The 21,717-nt window shown below is 41.6% G+C and overlaps 1 protein-coding gene across 5 annotated transcripts in view; it reads left to right on the forward strand.

The window, feature by feature from the left end:
* Positions 1-10,862: 10,862 nt before the first annotated feature.
* The window catches only part of Slc17a1 (solute carrier family 17 member 1), a 30,797-nt gene continuing 19,942 nt past the window's right edge, over positions 10,863-21,717 (forward strand). For 4 of the 5 annotated variants that reach the window (XM_085699308.2, XM_048428053.3, XM_048428051.3 and 1 more), the window contains exons 1-6: positions 10,863-11,011; positions 13,149-13,217; positions 16,585-16,757; positions 17,808-18,041; positions 18,121-18,208; positions 18,856-18,942. In XM_085699308.2, coding sequence (XP_085555434.2) covers positions 13,190-13,217; positions 16,585-16,757; positions 17,808-18,041; positions 18,121-18,208; positions 18,856-18,942 — 610 coding nt within the window. In that variant the 5' untranslated portion in view covers positions 10,863-11,011; positions 13,149-13,189. The other variant, XM_048428054.3, reaches the window with a different exon arrangement.

A 21,717-nucleotide genomic window follows, 5' to 3' on the forward strand; every position in this document is an offset into this window, starting at 1 on the left:
GATTACATTGATAGATTTGCGTATGTTGAACCATCCCTGCATCTCTGGGATGAAGCCTACTTGATCATAATGGATAATTTTTCTAATGTGTTCTTGGATTCGGTTTGCCAGTATTTTATTGAGAATTTTCGCATCGATGTTCATGAGTGAGATTGGCCTGTAATTCTCTTTCTTGGTTGTGTCATGTGGTTCTGGAAGTAGAGCAAGCGCTCTACCACTGGTATACACTCCTAGCCTGGAGTTTCTATTTGCTGGGTTGGCTATTGCCATGTTTGTCACATGTGTTCCATTTATTTTCACTGTGCACAGGCCACTGGAGGGTAAGTTGCATGGCCTGTACTCACACTCCCTTGCCCACCAGCTTCAGCTAGAGCTTTGACAGAGAAAGGAAAATATAGTCTGTGGATCCCCAGGCGCAGGCAACCCTCTTTAAGTGTTCTAGAAACTTCTTCCCTCTGTCCATTTGGTCTTGTTTGTTTGTTTTGGCCTTTGTGCCAGATCTGATTCTCTCTATAATCCTTTGTGGTGTTCTTTCCCTGTGTCAGATCCTGCGCAAATTATCTCTTTTCACACTGTTCTGAGACTGCTCTGGGTGGCTGGTGTCTTTCTTCTCTGGAATCTACCTAATTAAGTGGCTAAATCACTTGTAGGGATGGAAAGTAGAACTGGCTCAGTGTTTTTGTAAAGTAATGGTTTGTAGGCATTAGTGGGTCAGAACCAGATCAGCACCAGGGATTGTTCCCCATGCTGATCTCTGCTGCCTAAGATGGAGATTACTGTTCTCAAGTCATTTCCTACAGAGGCAATGAAATAAATTCTGAATTCATCAGGACATAGTTAGAAAGGCCAAGCATGAACAAACTCAGCAAAGACCGTGATCTTGATATGAGTTCCACTATGTCTGTTAGGGCACTAGAGTAAGTTAAATACAGTTTTTCTTCTAATGTGCCTGACAAACACTGTCTTGGGTACAGTAGTAGAAGGACACACATGGGTCACAGATGAAGGTTTACAATCCCATGCTGAAAGATACAGGGAAGTTTTCTTCCATTAATTTTTGGGCTAGATGTTGAATGAGAAGGTCCGATTTCCCAAACCAGAGTCCAATTTCTAGAAAAGCATAAAGGCAGTGAACAGGGTGCATGCTGAAGGGAATCCCCTGCCTGCATATTCAGCGAGGAAAGTACCAAGCACAAAACTAGAGGAATGTGTGTGTGTGACTGAAGTATGCCGCGCCCGTGTGTCATGGAAGAGAGTCTCTATGGGCCGATCTGATGGAAGCATTTTCTCACTTGAGGTTTCTCTTCCCGGATACTGCTCGCTTGCATCATGTTGACAAAATAAACCAGCGAGAGCAATGACTAAGGAGGCAAATAATTAGAGAGGCAGAGTCTGTCAGTCACGCAGTGACTGGGCTCCTCCTTTGCTCCCAGCATTCACATCGGGCTCCCTTTGTGTGTCTGTTTTTCTGTGTCTCCTGTTTTCATGAGGGTGCTGGTCCTCTCGGAGCACATTCCACTCTAATAGTCCCATTTTAACCCTGTCTCTTTGTGTTGAATAAACACATACTTGAGGCTCTCAGCTATCTCCACTTTTCTTTAACCAATCTGCCTACTGTTTCTACCAATGCATTTAAAGGTGTCCTGATCTGTGACTTCCTTTGTTCTGGTTCTACAATAACTTAACAGAACGGCTTTCACATGAGAACACAGAATTTGGGGTAACTTAAATCTATGTTTCCATGCCACGGCCGCTCATATTTGGATCCAGAATAAAATGTCTTCTTTGAGCTTACTGTTGTGATTCTTTCTTTCTTTCTTTCTTTATATTAGTGTTGTGATTTTTATATCAAGAAAGTGAACACCAAAAGGGAGGGAGAACTAACAACAGAAAAATCTCACATAGTTTGATTAAAATAAGGATATGGAAATATAAAAGGGGAGTATTGGGTAAAGGTCTGACCTAAGGAGAAGGCAGCAGTCCGTAGGGAGACCTTGAAGGAGGAGACTGCGGTAGAATGTGGGAAAGAGATGAACTGAAGACTAGCAGGACACAGCAAAGGCTCTGAGATGGAGGCTGTAATAGTCTAAGTTCAAAATTTTTTAAAATATATAAACTTGCAAAAAGCACAGGATGTCTGGATGTGGTTTTTTCCTACTTCATAAAAAGCCTGCTCACAGCCGTTGTTATACTCATTTGGGGCACTGAAAAGCAGGTGTGCATTTTCTTGCCAGAGTTCCCTTGCTTCGTTTGATCACAGTGGCTACTGCTGACTTTCAGGGACAGCCCGTGAAGGATCCCTTCAGCGTGGCCTGCTGACCTTGCTGCCACTGTAAAGTCATGGTTTAGTGTCTCTGTGGAAAGGAGAAATGGTTAAAACTCTATCCATTGCAGTTGATGAAAATGGCAGTTCCTTAGGTGCACAATGAACACTCCTAAAATCTAAGGCAACAGTTTTACCTTTCTTAGACAGGGGACAGGCAGACCCTTAAAGGAGACAGGTAGAGACTTAGGAATCCTGACTAATCATTGGAATGAGCTGGAGCAACGGGGTGGTGCAGTGTCTCTCTGACAATCACTGTGGGAGGCCATTTTGTTCAATATGCCTAACTAGCTAGTGTTGGTTCAAACTTCAGGAGCCTGACCCTGACAAGTTTATTTTAGGAATATTTAAGCAAATTGCAACTTGGTGAAAACTTTTCTGGTGATAATTAACTCAATCCCGCATGTACAATAAAGCTCAAAGTAAGCTAAATAAAGATCAGACATGGCTACATCAACTCTTTGCAAATACATATGATACCTTCCATAAAGACGGGTTCTACAGATTAAGAAAAACAAGCTCATAATAAGGGTCTGGAGGTAGAAGGTCTCTACTACAGAAATATGAAAAAAAAAAAAGTCACCATGTCTGCTCCCAACGGCACAGATAGCAGGCTATACGTTCTCTTCCTTTGAAGGAACAACCCTCTGTGTTTAACATTCAAGGTTCCCCTAGTACTTACCTGTTAGTACAGAAACCTGTTTACCTCCTACAGTAATGTGCTCTCAAAATGACAGAAGGATACTCAGAACCCAAATGCTATATGGATATTTATACTTGATATGTTCCTGTACGTGTTAAAAGCTGTATCCTGTGCCTTGAACATATTGGGAGTCAAATAAAAGGCAGCTGTGAAAACAAGAAGAGATGGCACAGGCCATGGCAAGAAATGTCTATGGGAGCGTCCTGCAGTGAAGACCCCAACACCAAGTCTCTGAGAAGAAAAATCAGGAACACATATTATTTCAAGCAACAAGCCGATCTGCTTCTGCCATTAGGCATAATGTCTAAAAGGTGGAACTGTGGGGAGGAAATGAACTTGAACTTCCTGGGTGCCCTTTCCAGACTGGCAGGCTCTTCTGTGATCACTCAAAGCTACTTTCTTTGTTAGTCAACATTTAAAAACCCTAGACAAAGACCTGGGGTGGTGGCATAAATCTTTAATCCCTGCACTCCGGAGGCCAAGCTAGGCAGATCCGTGGGAACCTGAGCTCTGCCTGGTCTACACAGTGAGTTCCAGCACAGCCAGGACTGCACACAGAGACTCTCGTGTCAAAAACAAAATGAAGCACAAGCAGACCCTAGACAGGTCTCCTTGGTGAAACATTTGGGGTCTCCTGTTAATCATCAAGAAGTTACTTTTACTTAATTTCTTCTCATTGTTTCGACTTCATGGCTCTTATTCTTTGGGGTCACAAGACAAGGACCAAGACCAGAAAACCTGAAAGACTGCTCAATTACTATAGTTTGTTTTGTTTTGTTTTGTTGAGATGGGGGCAGCATGACCTTGAATTACTAAAAAACTGTGGATAATTTTGGGTTTCTGATCCCCCTGACTCTATCTCCAGAGTGCTGGGATTAAAAGAGGACACTTGCCTTGCAATGAGGTTTCTCAAAGTGATTTTGGTTGCCTTTGAAATTCAAAACACATCATATTCTCCCTGCTCCTTTTCTTTAGCTTTATGAGCATAGTTTTTTCTAAATACAGATGCATCTATAGAGCCTGTCAGTGAAAGAAAGAGGTGACACTTGGTTTGTTAAGAAGTTGGATGTGTGTGAGATGTTGCTTTGCCTTTCTGAATGAAGGGGCAGGGGTGAGTCTGTCCAGATGACAAGTTGCTCAGGGTGCATATGTGTAAGAAGCATGATGGGTTAGTGTGGTTCTGACCATGGGGTGAGCAGAACCAAATGGAACCTTCTAGACAGTTTGTAATTCTAGATGACAACTCGGTGTTGCATCATGTATGGCAGCCCACTGGGAGCAATTTGCTTGTTAATGACTTCACTTGTGGATCTGTGGATACAACAATACATGAAGGTGGCATGGATAGGATCACGGTGGAATTTGTCTCACTTTTCCCCCTCTTTCCTGCCTCACAGTAAATCCAAGTGTGCAAAGCCAATGTTTCCTCCTCCTTAGAATGTTCCAGATTTGCATCTGCCTCTTGGGCATAGATCCTTACTTTCAAATGGGGAGAACTGAATTGTTCTTGAATAATAACAGTAATGAACATTACTAACACTCCAAGAATGGTTTAGTAGCTTGGCCAGGTCCAGCCATGAACGTCAAGGCTGAAGTTCAGTCCTGAGGAATCTAACCCAAAAAGTGTGTTTGAAGTTTCTGCCTCATATCACCCATAAAGGTGTGTTCTACTTGGATCAGGAGCACTTGCCAGAAGTCAACAAACTATATCTGTTCTTTAATTAAATCTTTATGACAATGCCATAAACTGGCATTTATTATTTTAATTTCATTATGGCCTTGAGATTAAAAGACTTCCCCAAAGTATTACATTAGAGGCGAGAAATTAATCGTGCCAAAATTTAATCACACAGAATAAACATACTATAAATCTTGGTTGACATTTCTATTAATCTCCAAAGAAGTTATAGATACTGCACTAAGCAATGCATTGTCTTATGCTGCTGGGTCTCAGTAAGTAGAAGTTTACCTAATTAACATAAGGGCTATCCAGACCAAAGACCCACCAGTTAGCTGTCTGTCTCGCACACATGGTAGCTTTTATTTCACCATGGGAATTGAGGATTGTAGAGAGATGGTTGAGACCGTAGAGAGAAATTCACCCAAATCTCACAGGAGAGTTCTCTCAAACATTTCTCTCCCCTGAGGATGGGTATAAGGAAGGGTGACAGTCGCTCTCTGGTTTTCATATGAATTTACCTTTGACACATTTTAATTTCTATCATTTGAGTCCACATAGTTTTCCCAAAGGACCGAGCCATCAAGATAATACCCAACTACTTGAATATGGTGGAGCTCAGCCTTGTTTAAAAGACAGGTAAGGATTCATAGTCACTTCCGGATGCTGTGTTCAGACGTCATCCAGCACGGTCTGCCAGCCTCTGCTTCACACGGCACCAACAGATGATGCATATCCAAGGGCCCAATCCTTGCTTTCTCTTTTCCTGCCAATTAATTTTCATGATAAAAGTACATACAGCCACACACGTTTTATTATTCATCAATCCCAGCATGGATTCTACAAAGTCTCAAAAGAAAACAGAATGCCCCCAAGAGCGGCATTATCAAACGAAGGAAGATTATTCAATGAAAGTGAACAGATAACTGCATTTCTGGGGAGGCAAATAATCACTCTGATTAACCCGCTGAGGCAAATAACTGCTGTGCTTAATGTGTAAGGGCTTTGTGCAAGCTCTCTGAGATGGTGTTTTGAAAAGACAGTGGGCACACAAACACACTGCCCAATCTGGTTCCCATCGAGGATTGTATTGGAAGGAAAATGAGCAGAGCTGAGCAAGAGTCTGTCTTCTCAAGAAAAAAGTGTTTTTTTTAAGCTGTAATGTAAACAGATTCTGTTATTAAGGCTAATTATGTGGTAGATATTTAAAAGCAAAAATTCCAAAACAAGTTACTGATGGTAAGTTCTGAAAGTTACGAAGTTCTGAAACAATGCAGGGGGCAGTGTGGCAGACATAACCCACACTGAGAAGGAGGAAGGACTTTTTAGATTAGTTGTCTCATCTGGTGGATTAAAGACACTGGAAGTTTAGTTTCTTATTTTAAATCTTTTGCTGTGACCATAGATGGCAGTGCTAATGACACAAAACAACTCAACTAGTAATCTTCATTAAAGGTATCAATGAGAAATACAGTGTCACTAAGGAAATCCACATATAAATCAAGGGATTTATATGAAGCGATAAGAGGATATGTTAAAATTGATTTTCTTTTGTCGCTGTCAATATATCTGGTACAGTTTTTGTTATTGTTTGTTTCTTTGAGACACTCACTGTATAACCCTGGCTGGCCTAGAAGTCACTTTGTAGACTACGCTGACACGAACTCACAGAGATCCGTTTATCTGTGTATACTGAGTGTGAGATTAAAGGTACATACCAGACTTTAGCAATGATAGGTAAAAGAAGGGGGCTTTTCAAATTAATAGAAGATAAAGAAATTGATGCCCAAAGCCCATGCTTAATGAAGTATTATCAAGATAATGTATGCACAAAGGCATAAAAATGGATGCCATCGGGCAAATTATCATCAAAAGTGACTTTCCTAAGGGCTGCATCAGCATCAAATCCAAGAATTCCTTAAAACTGTTGGTGAGCTGAGTATAGCAATGCATTCTTTGCACTTGGATGTAAGATGGACAAGTCAAGACAGGTGGTGATGGTGTATGTCTTTAATCTCAGCACTCGGGAGGCAGAGGCAGGCAGATCTCTGTGAGTTCCTGGCCAGCCTGGTCTACAAGAGCTAGTTCTAAGACAGGCTCCAAAGCTACAGAGAAACCTTGTCTCGAAAAACAAACAAACAAACAAAACAAAAGGATAAATCAAGGATAAATGTTGAGAGATTATGATTTGGATTTATGATAGTATAGCAGAATTTTGTACCAAAATTTGTTGATGAAAACAGTATTACATATTTAGTAATTTTTGAAGCCTTATTATTTCACTTAAATTAAAGCAGATTTCATAATTATTGGGGAAATAATCAATATTTTGGTATACTTGCAACTCCATTTTCAGTCTACAGAAAAACATTGCCTGGCAGCTTCTAAATGAAACACCGTCTGTCCCAATCTGAGCTGCGGTCTGACATTCCACCTAAAGAAATCCTCGCTTGTGTCTTGTCTTAGTCACCATTCTATTGCTATGAGGAGACACCATGGCCAAGATGACTCTTGTAAAAGAAAGCATTAACTGGGGCAGGTTCAGAGGGTTAGGCCATCATAATAGCAGGAAGTGTGGCAGCGAGCGGGCAGGCTTAGTGCTGGAGCAGCTTCTGATACCTTACATTCAGAGAGACTGGGCCTGGTGGGGGCTTTTGAATCTTCAACGCCTACCCGCAATGACATATGTCCTCAACAAGACCATAATTCTTCGAAAAAGGCCACATCTCCTAATCCTTCTAATCCTTAATTGGTTCCACTCCCTGGTGACTAAGCATTCAAATATAGGAGCCTATGGAGGCTCTTCTCATTCAAATCACCACATGCCTCTTTTATTAGACTCATATAGTTCCCTTCTTCCCAGAGATGAATGCTCTTCTCTTCACAGTCACAGCTTTTATTGTGTCATAACTTCCTGCCCATGCTTACATTGGTGAGAAACTGTTTTCAAGAATGAAGCACCGTCCTGGTAGAATAAGAAGGAAAATATCTGAACACTGGAAGAACTCAGTGAAACAGCGGGTATTTCCATGAAATCAGATACTGAGGCAGGAGTATCTTAAATACAACATCAAATCGCACAGTTGTTTCATGTTGCCTTCTTCTCTTTACTTTTTATTGGGGGTGGTGGTGGTGGCTGGGGTTAGAGACAGGGTCTCCCTGTGTAGCTTTGACTGTCCTTGGACCTTGTCTCTGTAGACCAGGCTGACCTCAGAGATCCGCCTAACTCTGCCTCCCAAGTGCTAGGATCAAAGGTTCACACCACCACCACATGGCTTTTTCTTTTACTTTTATAATGACTATTCGAATCAATGAAGTTTTATTACTTAGAAGGGCTCACTTTATTATTGATTACAAAGAGGGAGCCTTCTCATCAATCCTGAAAGACTATCCTAATGGGGCACTATGTTATTGAGGCTATTGTGTAAGGATTTTGCCTTTTTATAGTGGCAGATATACACGGACATTTTTATTGTTTATGACTTTTTGTGAATGATCTTGCAATTAATGTTGGCACAAGGAAATTGTTCATCCTATATAGCCTAGGAAAGTCAAAGAGTGGGATACCCCTGGTCGGTAAAGACTGGGAATTCTTCCGTTGACTAGGTATGCCAATAATGGTTTCATTACCAGGTATGTCATCGGCTTTTACAGAGTGACTTTTTGAAATACTGGATCTTGATGTGTATCACAGACTGACCTCTGGACCGTTGAACTTTCTATGTCGTCCGAGCTCACTCGAGCTCATGGTCTTTCCTGCCTCAGTCTCCCGAGTGTCAGGATGGATATAAACGTGTTACTCCACTCCTGGTTTCATATATATCGCTAATCTTTACATGATTCTTTTATTTATTTTTAGATAAGATCTCAATATGCAAAACAAGTTAGCCGGGAACGCCACATGTAGCCCAAGTTGGCCTCAAATTCATGATTCCCCGGCCCCAACCTCTCAAGTGCTAGGATTTATAAGCAGGTGCCAACATTTCCGGATTTAACATGAACTTCTCACCGTTGGAATGCATGTGGTACTGGGAGGGAATTCTTTAAGGGTAAAACTAATGAACTATCTCATTAAGGTAGCAAGTTCTCAAGGGACGGTCAAGAAATAACGACACCCTGGACCTGGAAAGATGGTTTGGGGATCAAGAATGCTTTCTCCTCTTCCCTAGTTCAGTTTCCAGCACCAATGTCAAGAAGCTCACAATCACCAGTAACTCTAGCTCCAGGGGATTTAATACCTTCTCTGAGAATACCCACACTCATATACACTGATGGGCACGCACACATATAATTTAATTTTTTAAAGAAACAAAACAAAACAAGGACCTGCTGACTGGGGCTGTAGAGTGCTTGGCCATCGTTCACAGAGCCCAGCTAAGCTGACAGTGGCGTATGTCTGAAATCCCCGCACTCAGTAAATAGAGGCAGGAGAATCGGGAAATCCAGTTCATCTTTGATTACAGCATGACTTCTAAGCCAATCTGGACTGCATGAGAACCCATTCCCAAAACAAACAAAAATCAATCAAATATAAAGAGGATAGTTCTGAAGTAACTGAGGAAATTTAAAGTATTTTATTTATTTACTAGTGCTGGTAGCTTGTTAACCATGTTGGAGATTTTTCTGATGAATTAAGTTTCTTTGCTGCACTTTCTTTTTGTTTGTTTTTTGTTTTATTTTGTTTTTGGAGAAGAAATTACATGGTGTCTGATAATTGCTTTAGAATATTACAGAAACAACAATTAGACAGAGAAATTCAAATGTTAATAATAGTGGAAGCTAGTTAATATGACCATGGTTATATCGGACTGTTCTATTTCTTTTCTGGGTTTGAAATGTTCCATGATAAACGGGGAAAGTAAAAAATTAATAAGCTAAACATGAAACTCGGCGGCGTCAGAGCCTCGCAATGCAGTGGAAAGTGGAAGCAGCAAACGGAAAGCCAGCTCCTTCTTATGTAATCTGTACCGAAACCGTGGGTATTGACGCCATGTGGGAGTGCTGTTTATTCAAAATGTGGACATTGAACAACTGCTAACTTGGAGCTTTCAATCATTAAAAAGTCCCTTTTTCTGGAAGGTACCAGAAATTGCAAGATGTATAATCAAGCAGAGAGGACAGATTTGCTGCGGCACATGGAGCATCAATACCTCCTAGAATCACAACCCCAACTGAGTGACAAGACAAGGCTCCAGGGCAAAGCATTTTCAATATTTGACTCTCCCCTCCCTTCCCTTCCCTTCCCTCTCTCCCTTCTCTTCCCCTTTCTAATATACAGGGTCTCATTCTGCATGTAGGGCTTGTCTGTCACTTGTTAGGTAGCCCAGACTGGCTTCGAACTCATGATCCTCTTGCCTCTGCCTCAGGTACAGAGTTCACAGGCTTGCACCACATTTGGCCACATAGTTGTTTAGGGGGGAAAGTTGGGTTCCAGTCATGGAGCAGCTGTTACATGTAAAATATTGATAGACATTGAAAAGAGCATAATAAAAATTAAAATGTTTAAGTATGTTAGCTGTTATCAACAGTGAAAAATTTCTGAATCAGGGCTTAGATGTCCCTAACTGATCAGCATATTATGCCCAAAGAGTTTCAGCCCAAATGTTCCAGAAGAGCCAGGAGCTGAACCCGGAGAAGCCACAGAACAAGGCACAGCTTTGACAGGCAGGACATAAGAAAACGTACAGCTTTCTGGGCATGTCAAATGTCAAACAGGTGTGACCTCTGAGGAGCGGGGAAGAAGGAAGAAGGGGGACAGGAGGGAAAAGAGAGAAGGTGCTGAGAAGGGAGAAAAAGAGAGAAGGAGAGTGAGAGGAAGGGAGGGAAGGGGGAAGATTATGAGTAGAGGTAGAAGGGGAAAAGAAGGAAAGAGCAGGAAAAGGAGGGAAGTAAGAAGTTGGGGGCGGGGGGGGGAGATAATAAAGTTAATAGGCCATCCGTGAAGCCACAGCTCTCCTGGGACAGTCCATGGAATTCCAAAGTCCTCCTCGATTGAGACATCTTGTGAACACTTTTGGAAGGCATGCTCCCTCCTGGGTAGATTGGAGACTATGAGATTTGTTTATTAAATCCTGAAATTGCTGATTAGTTCCCAGAAAGTTCTAGTCCAGGAGATGAGCTCAAGACTCATGTTTCTCCTTAAAAGATGCAAGGTTAGAGTAAAAGAAAAGTTAAAAATTAAACATCACCCTTGACATGATGAGGTCAAGAATTCGATATAGGATTTACCAGCAGGGAGAAAAATTCACCTCTAAAGTTGAGTGAAAAGTCTTCCAGGGAGGAGTAAGGGCTGTTCTGTCTTAATCAGGTCAGTGGATTTTCATTATGTGCCAAGTGAAATGAACTTTTAATTCTCCAGAAGGCTTTAGCAGTCCTTCCTTGGCATAGGATTTCCCAATGTGAGGAAATTTGTTAGAAGAATTTGCTGATCTTTAGAGGCTTTTTACAAGGGGGAAAAAGACCATATTTTTAGGAAAGAGTGTGAAGTGGGCATTACTCACGGGGACACGGGGAAAGAGAAGGTACGGACTGTGGGGCGAGCTGTCCGTGACTGTTGTAGCATGGCAGTGGTGGAGGGAAGGGTGGGTGCTTGTGGCCCGTGTGGTATGTTGGACTGCAAGTGCGTCCGGTCGGTGGTGTGTGCAATTTGTCCACACTTATCATTACAGGCCAGAGAGATGTAGGTTTGGTTTGTGGGTGGAGGTGTTTGTACTATGTGTGAGGAGGGTTTGTACTATTCGTGTGTGTTGTATGTATATGTGTGTGAGGTGTGCATTTACTTGTGGTTTGTGTATGTAGTATGTGTGTAATGTTTTTGCGTGTACAGTATGTGCGTACTGGGTTTGTGTATAGTGTTTATGTGATATGTATGTAACATATCCACGTGCATATACTTTGTGTTATATATACAGTGTTATATATACAGTGTTATATATATATATAACCGCATATACAGTGCGGTTATATGTGTTATATGTAGTAAAATTGTCTATTATATCTGTGTATTGTATTGCATGTTCAATATATGTGTGCTTTTCTGTCTGTGTGTGGTATATATTTAGTGCTTCTGTGTACATAGTAGCATCTATGTATTGTGCTGTATGTATCTTATGTGTGACACATTTCTATGTGTGTAGTGTTTGTGTAGTATTTCTTTCTATGTGTAGTATGTGTGTATTATTTATGTTTGCATAGTGTTTCTGTGTTTAATATTTGCATACTATGTTGTATATATAGTATTGTATAGAGTTCGCATAAATGTGTGGCATATGTGTATTGTTTATGTGTATGTAGTGTTTTTCTCTGTGTGTAATATGTGTGTATAAGGTATTTGTGCACTGGGTCATATGTATAGTATGTGTACAGTGTTTCTTTCTGTTTAGGTTTGTGTGGCATGTGTGTTGCATCTGTGTACTGTATTCAATGAATAGTAAGCATGTAATGTTTACGTGTGTGTGAGTATGTGTAGTATCTCTGTACTGTGGTGTGCATTAGTTGCATAAAGAGCAGTTCTAAAGAGGATCCAACGTGTGATTCTTGTGGTTGACGTTCTACACATTCTAGAATGCTTCAAATATGCAAATCCTAGGTGTCCTGGGGACATGTGGGAGTCATGTGAACTGATGAAGTCAGATCTCAAAGTCTAAGCTCACAGCATTTGTGAGAATTGAATCCTAACTCATTACCCTCCCACCCGCTTCTCCCGGGCAGACAGAAGCTTGGCTGCGGTAACTCTGTTTCCAGAGAAACTGAGGCTACAGATAGGTTTACTTGGGGCTATGGAAAGCGCTCTATCTCCAGAGAGTGTAGCATTAGCAAGAAGACAGTCTTGCTTCACCTCTCTTAGCATACAGAAAATAAGCTGGCACATCTTTAATTCCACCACTTGGGAAGCAGCCGTGGGTGGATCTCTGTGCATTTGAGACTAGCCTAGTTTACAAAGCAAGTTCCAGGACGGTCAGGGCTGTTACACAGAGAAACCCTGTTTCCAAAAAACAAAGCAAAACAAAACAACAACAACAAAAAAAGCACAGAAAATGAGTTTTGCTTGCATTTACTCCTTCTCCAACATTCAGCTTTAATGTGCACTGTGCTCTCTTCCTGCCTGCTGACCTTCTGACAGTCTGCCTTGCAGGGCAAGCCTACTGGCAGCAAATGTCCTCAGTTTTTGTTTCTATAATAAAGTTTTCTATTTTTCATTGAATTAAAAAAAACTGGATTGACAGGGTTGCTAGTTAACAGATTTTCGATAAATTTTAAGAGAATCAAAAAAAAAAAAAAACTATGAAAGTGGAATATTAACTAAGCTCCTCGGTGGGGGTGAAAGGGCACCGGTGTGATGGAGTTAGTCATCCTTTGACCCTGGCTTTCAGTCAGACAGGACTCCTGAGGGCTTGGTCAGTTGCTTCCTTTCATATGCTGACCAGTGTGCTTTGAATCCACAGTGCATGGAGACCAAACCCACGAACAAGAAGATAAGCATCAAATGGAGAACCAGTGTCTTGCCAAGAAAGGTAGTGTTGTCCTGTTGAACACGGTCCACCTTCTTAAACACAACATCACTGACAGCGTGTGAGAGAACTGGTCTATGGAAATATTAATTCGGAAATATTCCGAAAAGGCAATAAAGTTTTCATATGATTCTTAATGCTCTTCTGACATCCCCTAACTATGATGCAACTAACAGTGCTTAAATATTTGTATATCATCAACAAGTCCCATATTAAAGGATAAAAACAAAATAGGAGAAAGAAAATAAATTTGCTTGATACATGCATGTCTAGACACAAATGTATACTTAACAAAATAGGGAATAATAATATCATGATAATCACCATTGGTTTTCCTGGGACTCATCACATGCCATGGTTAGTATTTACATATATGTCAGATGTCATGGCTGATGTTCATAACTACCATTCTCTACAGCCTTTGCCTTCATAAAGCACCTCAAAGGACTGTGGTTCTTTACCTGGTGTGGCATATATAGCTTGATTTCTGAAGGCCTGGGTCATTTGTAGCTCTGCTTGAATAGGGTTGTGAATGAGTCTCATTGACCTTAAACACTAGTCTGGGAAACACTAGAAGAGACTCTAAAAGACAGTGCCTGTTTGCCATTCCTTGTCAAGTTACAGAATAAAAACCAAAATTCTACTGATCTATTGGAAGATCAGATTTATCACCCATGAATGCTTTTTTCATAGCTCATCACCTCAGAGGCTGAGGACCCCAAAGTCTCCCAGGGAAGAAGCCTTGTCTTCTAGCCCAATGGAGTCCTTGCTAAGCCACCAGTGTCTGAATTTCTCCCCCTGGAAGCAATAGGTAGAGGCCAGCAGAGCAGTAACTCCCAAAAATAGGAAGTGAAACGTTTGCTGCCAAATCCCTAGGGGTGATGGCTTCTATCTCTCCCTCGTGGTTCCTGGATTCATGAATTATAACTATGGGAAAACAGCACCATATGTTGGATGCTGGTTCAGGCATACATAGCCTCTAGCAGAATACTGTTCCAGTCCGGCAGAGTACTGCCACCAAGTTAATGCTGTAACTGTGTCCTCATAAAGGCCATTCAACCACAAGTAAGGTAAGACCTATGAAGTCTATAAACACAGGCCCTCTGCTGCACATCTCGGGATGTGAAGTGAGCTCCTGTTGTATAGAACACCATGATGGGGAATAAGGCATTTTTCGAATTCAGATAAAGTTATTTCTAGAAAAACATTGCATAGAGGAAGGATACATTCATATCCAGAATAACTGTCTACCTAGTAAATATAAAACACTGACCTATCCATGCAGGAAAGTATCTGATATAATCTATCTGTTATCAGCTTGCTATCTGGTCATCCACAGGAACTGCCTTATGGTGGGCTCAATGTTGGTCTCTGTTGCTGGCAGATTGAGCTTTGAGCAACATCCATAGATATGTGGGGTTTGGTGAATGCTGTGCCCATGCATAACTGTCAATCTTCTAACCCGGTGTTATAAGTTAGTTCACAGGGATCTTGGTTATTTTCCTCTTTTACAAGGTATCGCAGGGGTCGATTAAACTGATGGCATTATGTTGATTGGCCTGCATGAGAGTAGCATTCACTATGGACTTACTGGAAAAAATATTCTTCGGAATAGACACCCAGATCCCAACTCTTTCTGGATACATTCTCACAACAAACCCAGAAGTATAAGTTACCACTTTTCTAGTAGTTTCTCGATATGGTGAAATTGACAATCACAATACATATATTGGATTATCATACTCTATACCATTTTATTTTATAACTAGGATAAAAATTCATCTTTTAAAGCACAGTATTTGTTCGGATGGATTTCAAACCCATTGTGGATTCATGACTTTTTTCTCTTTTAGAATTTAATGTTTGCAGTTTTGCACATGCCCGTCCCATTATTGTATGTTGGCAGTAGTAGAACTTACATTTGCCTCCTCAGCAAGTCCACAGATAAATATTATACCCTAGGTGAATTGCTTCTGTAAGGGTCATCAGGGACTGATTTAGATGGTGAGATTTGGCAATTTGAAGTCATGACCTTTTGATGAGGTTCAAGGTAACATGACAATAAAATGGGGGTTAGGGATGCTTAAGATGGGTTGGCTATGTTTTGCTTGTGTGATGAACATAAATGTTTAGAAGTCAGATGGTGGACCACAGTAGGCAGAATTCTAAGATCACCCCTAAGACATCCTAACCCTGGTACATGCAAACTATTTCCCAGTTAAACAGGAAAATCATCAAGGGAAACTGATTGAATCACACAATGCTTTAAATCTATGTTTAGAGGACACAGATGGAGTAGTCAGACAGATGCAAGATGGATTCAGCATGGTGGGGCTTCTCACTGCTGGTTTTGGATATAGGAGAGGCCATGCCGATTATTTTTGACTGTTAGGGAACTCTATAACAATAGATTCCTATGGTAGACAGCTTTGGTGACTAGTTATTTAGCCTGGGGCGATGGATCAGTCAAGAAAGCATTTGCAACACTAGTACAGTGGTCTGACTTCAGATCCCCAGCACCCATATAAAAAGCTAGGTATGGTGATAATGTGTCTGTCATCCTGGTAGCGGGGGAAACAGATACAGGAGGATTCCTGTAGTCTGGTAGCCAGACAGTCTGGCTTAACCAGAGTGATCCAGAGTTTCACGAGAAATGCTTCCTCAAAGACTAAGGTAGATAAGGTGAAGAACAACAGAGGAAGACACTCAGCATTGGCCTCTGGACTCCATAAATGTGCAACCACTTTCCCCAATATATATAAGCATGTATACCAACATGCAGCACGTGTGTGTGCGCGCACATACACACACACACACACACACACACACACACACCATTTAGTCCTAGATGCGCATGTATTTCTGTAATTCCTGATTTCCTCCACTGATGAGTGTGCTTGGTTTTATACCAATACTACATTCTTTACTATAGCTTGATACTTTCTCAGTAAATTTATTCTCTTCAGAAAAAAATTTCTCAATGTAAAAATATGACTTTCTCAGCCCAGAGTAGTCATATCAGTTTGAAGATCAAAGCAGTTTCTTTGAGATAAAATATGACTGATAACATTAAGGGGTCTTACTTCCAAAGAAAATCCAAGGTATTTGTCCATGGTTTCTTTAAAATAGACACTCACCAAAGCATTTGCAAACTGGATTAACATTCCGGGACATTCTAACTGGGATGATGTTTTAAGGTAATAGGGATTATTATATAAGTCCCACATCTTCCTTTTATATGGCAATTTCTAGAAGGATGATTTTACAGTAAAATTTTAACTTACTGTCTAGGATATCAAAGTTCCAAATGCCTGCATTTTTTTTTTCTTGAACTGTGTTACAAATTGAGATGGTCTTTTCCACTTCCCAGTTCCAGGTTTCTGCTCCTTTCGCTATGGATTGGCTATCGTTTTGCACTTCTGTAACATTGTCATCATGGCTCAGAGAGTATGCCTGAACCTCACAATGGTAGCCATGGTGAACAGAACAGAGCCACCCCATTTACCCAACGGATCTGCAGTGGAGAGACTGGATGATGGAAAGGTATATTGGAAGTTTGAAGTATAAGTTTAAAACTTTATCTTGGTAGCTAGTTTCTACAGAGGACATATATAATTGGCAAGATAATAATAATTATAATTATAAAATAAAGTTCAAGTTTTCGCTGTGAGTAAGGACCCAAATAGGCATAGTCTGTGATTAAAGAATAGCCCAAAGGCTGGAGAGACGGCTCAGCTGTTAAGAACACTGACTGTGGTTCCAGGGGTCCAATTGAGTTCAATTCCCAGCACAAACTTAACAGCTCATGTCAGTCTATAACTGTAATCCTATGGGATCTGATGCCCTCCTCTGGTGTGCAGACATACAAGCAAATAAAACACCCAAATACATAAACAAACCTTTTAATATGTAAAAAGAATAATTCGTCATTTTGGAAGGGTTTGTTGTATGATTTCAGGTTAAGGGGTAACAAAAACCACAAGTTAAAACTTCTTTAGAGTAAGAACTCTGGGAAAGAAATGGGGGCAAAAAAGAATGTACCTTACCAAGGGAAAAGATATGGTTAACTCTGATTGGAACTTGGCAGGGATCGAGAGTCACCTAGGAGACACACTCACGTCTGTGAGGGAGTTTCTAGATTGTGTTAACTGAGGTGGGGAAACTCACTCTAAATGTAGATGACAGCATTCAGTGGACTGGCCTTTCGGTATGGATGAAAAGAGAAAACAGGTGGGCTCCAGCATTTGTCTCTTTCTCTTCCTAACTAAGGGTGCAATGTAATCGGTTGCTTCACGGCTGCTGCCAGCGTCTCCAATATCCAAAAGAATTTGAAATCTTTCTGGTCCCAACATTTCAGATAAGAGATACTTAATCTATAATTGAAAATATCAATGATAAAATGTAAATACATATGCAAAATGACATTATAAGATAACCAAGTTGTTTTGAGACAAAAAATAAACTTTAGGAAGAGGAGGGACTACTTTAAACAGACTGAGCAGGAAGATCACACTCCTGGAACCCATAAACACCAGATTTTATCTCCAATGCAGAATCCTTAGACATGTTTCCTCTTTTTTTTTTTTCTTTTAGAACCCTGTGTATTCTTGGAGTCTTGATATTCAAGGGCTTATCCTCAGTTCTGTCTTCTTTGGTATGGTCGTGGTTCAGCTTCCCATTGGGTACCTGTCTGGAATATACCCAATGAAGAGAATACTTGGGTTTTCAATGCTCCTGAGCTCTGTGCTCTCCATGCTCATCCCACCAGCGGCCCAGGTTGGAGCAGCTTTGGTCATTGTGTGTCGAGTACTCCAGGGAGTAGCCCAGGTATTAAGACATGATTCAAACAGACATAGAGCTCGGATTCAGAGTATTAGAGTTCAAAACCCTCATCTTTTCATTTCAGGGGATAGTATCAACAGGCCAACATGAAATATGGGTCAAATGGGCACCACCCTTGGAACGAGGCCGACTTACCTCCATGACGTTATCGGGTAAGTACTTAAGCCAAGCATGGTTAAGTCCCATTTTCATCTCCTTGTGTCATGGTCTTTCCGAACACCATTTAAAAACTTGTGCATTGAGTTGCTAGGGGCTTTAGAAACATCCCTGCAAAATTCTTGCTTTGATTAGGTGAGAGAGGATGGCTAAGTGAATAAAATGTTTCTCACACGAGTATGAGGACTCTGGCACCCATGTAAAGTAGCAGGCATGGGATCACACAATTATCATTCCAGCACAGTTGGTGCAGAGACAGATGTAGGCCAAAGGCCCACTGACCAGCCAGCCCTGCTGAAACAGTGAGTTCTAAGTTCACTGAAAGACCATGTCTTGATACAGAGAATAGGAGAAGAAAACCCTGGACTTCAACCTCTGACATCCAAATGAATGTACATGGATACACACACACACACACACACACACACACACACACACACACACTGTTTCAGAATGAAAAAGCAGCATCCTTACCTCAAACAACAGAAAAAGAGAGAAGAGAAAAGACTTTCTCCGTTCCTCTTGAGCACTGGAAACAAACTTCTTTCATGGAGATTGTTCATTACAACACAGAGGTTTATTGGCTGAATTTTCAGGGGCCTTTGTTAAGTTAACAGGGATGTCTTCTGTGCCCTTTGATTAGGATTTGTAATGGGACCATTTATTGTCCTTCTTGTGAGTGGATTCATCTGTGATCTTCTGGGTTGGCCCATGGTTTTCTACATTTTCGGTGAGTCTCTTTTTATAAAATCTCAGTAAGGCATCAAAGTTTAAGAATAAACACAAAAATCTAAATCTAGTATAACTTAACAATTTGTATGAAATACCTATTAAAAAAAAAACCTGGGGGGTCAGAGAGGACGTGGCGGAGAGGGACTGGGAGGAGAGGAGGGAGGGGAAACTGTGGTCAGGATGTAATAATGCTACTATGACTAATAATGATGATGGTGATGATGATAAGCCCACAGTCATCACTAAGGGGAAGAGTAATCAGCATTCAAGGTGCTGATGATGAGAAATACACTTTGTAATCTCCTACCCAGTTTACATAACTACATGCTACAGTTTGGTATATCTTATGTAAGAAGCTCTCTGGGGGAACAGACTATCATAATAGTTACCTATATTGATCTTCGAAAGGTCATAAGATGAGTATGTTATATATAATCTATACCTGCAGGGCTAGGCTGTAACCAGGCATAGTAACGTCTTCAAAGAAAAATGCACTGCACAAATTGGAGTAAGTAAACATAATAAAGAACAGATGCTGCCAAGTGAACTATAGCATCACCATTGGATTCAAACTGCGATGTTGGTTCCCAGTGACTAACTCCCTCCAGGGCTCCCTGCGCCTCACAAAGATTCCACAACCTTTCACTTCTGCGCCACCAGCTGGGGACCTAGTGTTCAGCACAAGAGGCTCTTGGGACATTTCACACTCAAGTCACATTGTTCAAAGTCACAATTATGGCAAACTTGGGATTTCTTTACTGACTTAGGAACTTTTCTATTGCTGTGATAAGACATCATGACCAAGGAAGCTTATTTAAAAAGCATTTAATTTGGGGCCTTGTTCACAGTTTGAGAGGATAAGTTCATGGACCATCGTGGTAGGGAGCAGGGCAGCAGAGAGGTGGCCGTGGCTCCGGAAGAGTAGCTGGGAACTTCCATGTTGAGACAACCACTGTGAGGCAGAGACGGGGAGGTGGGGAGAATCAACTGGGAGGCTGTGGACTTTTGGAAGCACAAAACCTACCTCCGGTGATACATCCTCCAACAAGGCCACACCTTATAATACTTCCCAAACAGTTCCACCAACTGAGGACTAAACATTCACACATGAGTCTAAGGGGCCATTCACACTCAAACCATCACATTTATCATGCAATTACTTGAAAAGATATACTGTAGAATTATCAGGACAATGTCATAATGTAAAGTCGGGTTACAAGAGCTACCACTACCTCTCTACCCCAAGAGAGCAAGTGAACCAGAGTTATTAGAACCAATCAGAAAGTCCCTAGACTGGATGCCTGAAGAACACCCCTGTTTATTCACAAAGAAACACATAAAAGGAGTTAACTCTAGGAGGGAGATATCGCAGGTTTGAAAAGATACCCTGTACTCATTCGCCCTCTTCCTCTCATCCCTTCCCAGACCTTTTTTTCCCCAGAATTAATTCTCTTTTAATTTTCTTGTATAAAAATCCTTATGTGGTGGTCACAGTTAGAGCCTGGGTTCTCTGAACAGAGACTCCGGTGTGGGTTTTCACAAGATGGTCAGGGAATTCCTGATAAGGAGACTTGGTAAACACAGTCTCTTTCCAGAGGTCGGGGGTCAGGTAGCTGTGTCTTAGAGATGGCATCAAAGGTGGCCTTGGCAAAGTTGCCAAGGGTGGCAGGGCAGCCTCTGGCTGATGTGTAGCAATCATCAATGCCAGCCATCATCAGTAGCTTCTTGGGCATAGGAGCGCAGATTATGCCAGTGCCTCTGGGGGCAGGAATGAGTCACACAGAACCACAACAACCTGTCCCCGTCACTTTGTCACTTTGGACAGAACTGGGTAGGGCATGCCAATCTTATCCCCCAGTAGCCTCTGAGGGACAATGGAAAGCTTGGCCAAGGTGATGGCCCTACGGATGGTAGTGGCTACTTTCTTGGAGCACTTAACATGACCATTGTAGTCCCCAGTAGCGACGAAAGCCTTGAACCTGGTCCACTGGCCTGCCCTAGTCTACTTTTGCCCTGGCATGATCCTTTAGGGATGCTCCCAGGAAAAATAAAACAATAATCTCAGATTCCTTGATGGGCAGGGAGAACAGGAAGACCTGCTCTAGGGACTTGATTTTCACGTCCTTAGCCAGGCGGCCCAGCTTGGTGATGAGGATCCACCCCTTGTCTTCAGCTTTACCTCTGCGAACCCCGCGGCCCCTAAGACCACTGTGTGGCCTCCTAATCGCCCCCCCCCCTGTTGAATTAGCACCATCCACCACTTGGTGTTTTCCAGAAGAAGAAGCCTTCTCAGGCTTTCTATTGGCCAAATTCAAAAGGAAAGTACAGGGGCAGAAGGCCTGTTGAAATTTATTCAAGCCATCTATGGCTAAGTCATTGTCACAAGGTTACAGAAAATGCATAATTCCCATAGTGTGCCAAAGGCAGAGTCAGAATAGGGAAACACATCTACGCTTGCAGTAGTGGTTGTGTGGCTGTCTAGCTCTGTGAAAGCTCAGTATGGCTCCCTCTTGAGGTAGGGAGCCATTACCAATCTGAAAATATAAAGGCCCAACATTAGTGAATCCTAAGGGAGTAGATGGACTCACTGGATCGGGCCAGAACAAAGGGTTCACTGACACGAGCATATCAGTAACATGTACACCACAGCAAGGGCCAGCTGTGGTTACAAAGACCATCAATGTCTGAGCCTCCCAGGGTTTCAGAGAAGAAAGAGACCACCTAGATTCTCAGGCCGATGCTCTGAAATGTGTTTGATCCCAAACTCCAGGTA

Source organism: Myodes glareolus, chromosome 14 (genome assembly GCF_982192425.1).
Source record: "Myodes glareolus chromosome 14, mMyoGla1.1, whole genome shotgun sequence".
NCBI lineage: Eukaryota > Metazoa > Chordata > Mammalia > Rodentia > Cricetidae > Myodes > Myodes glareolus.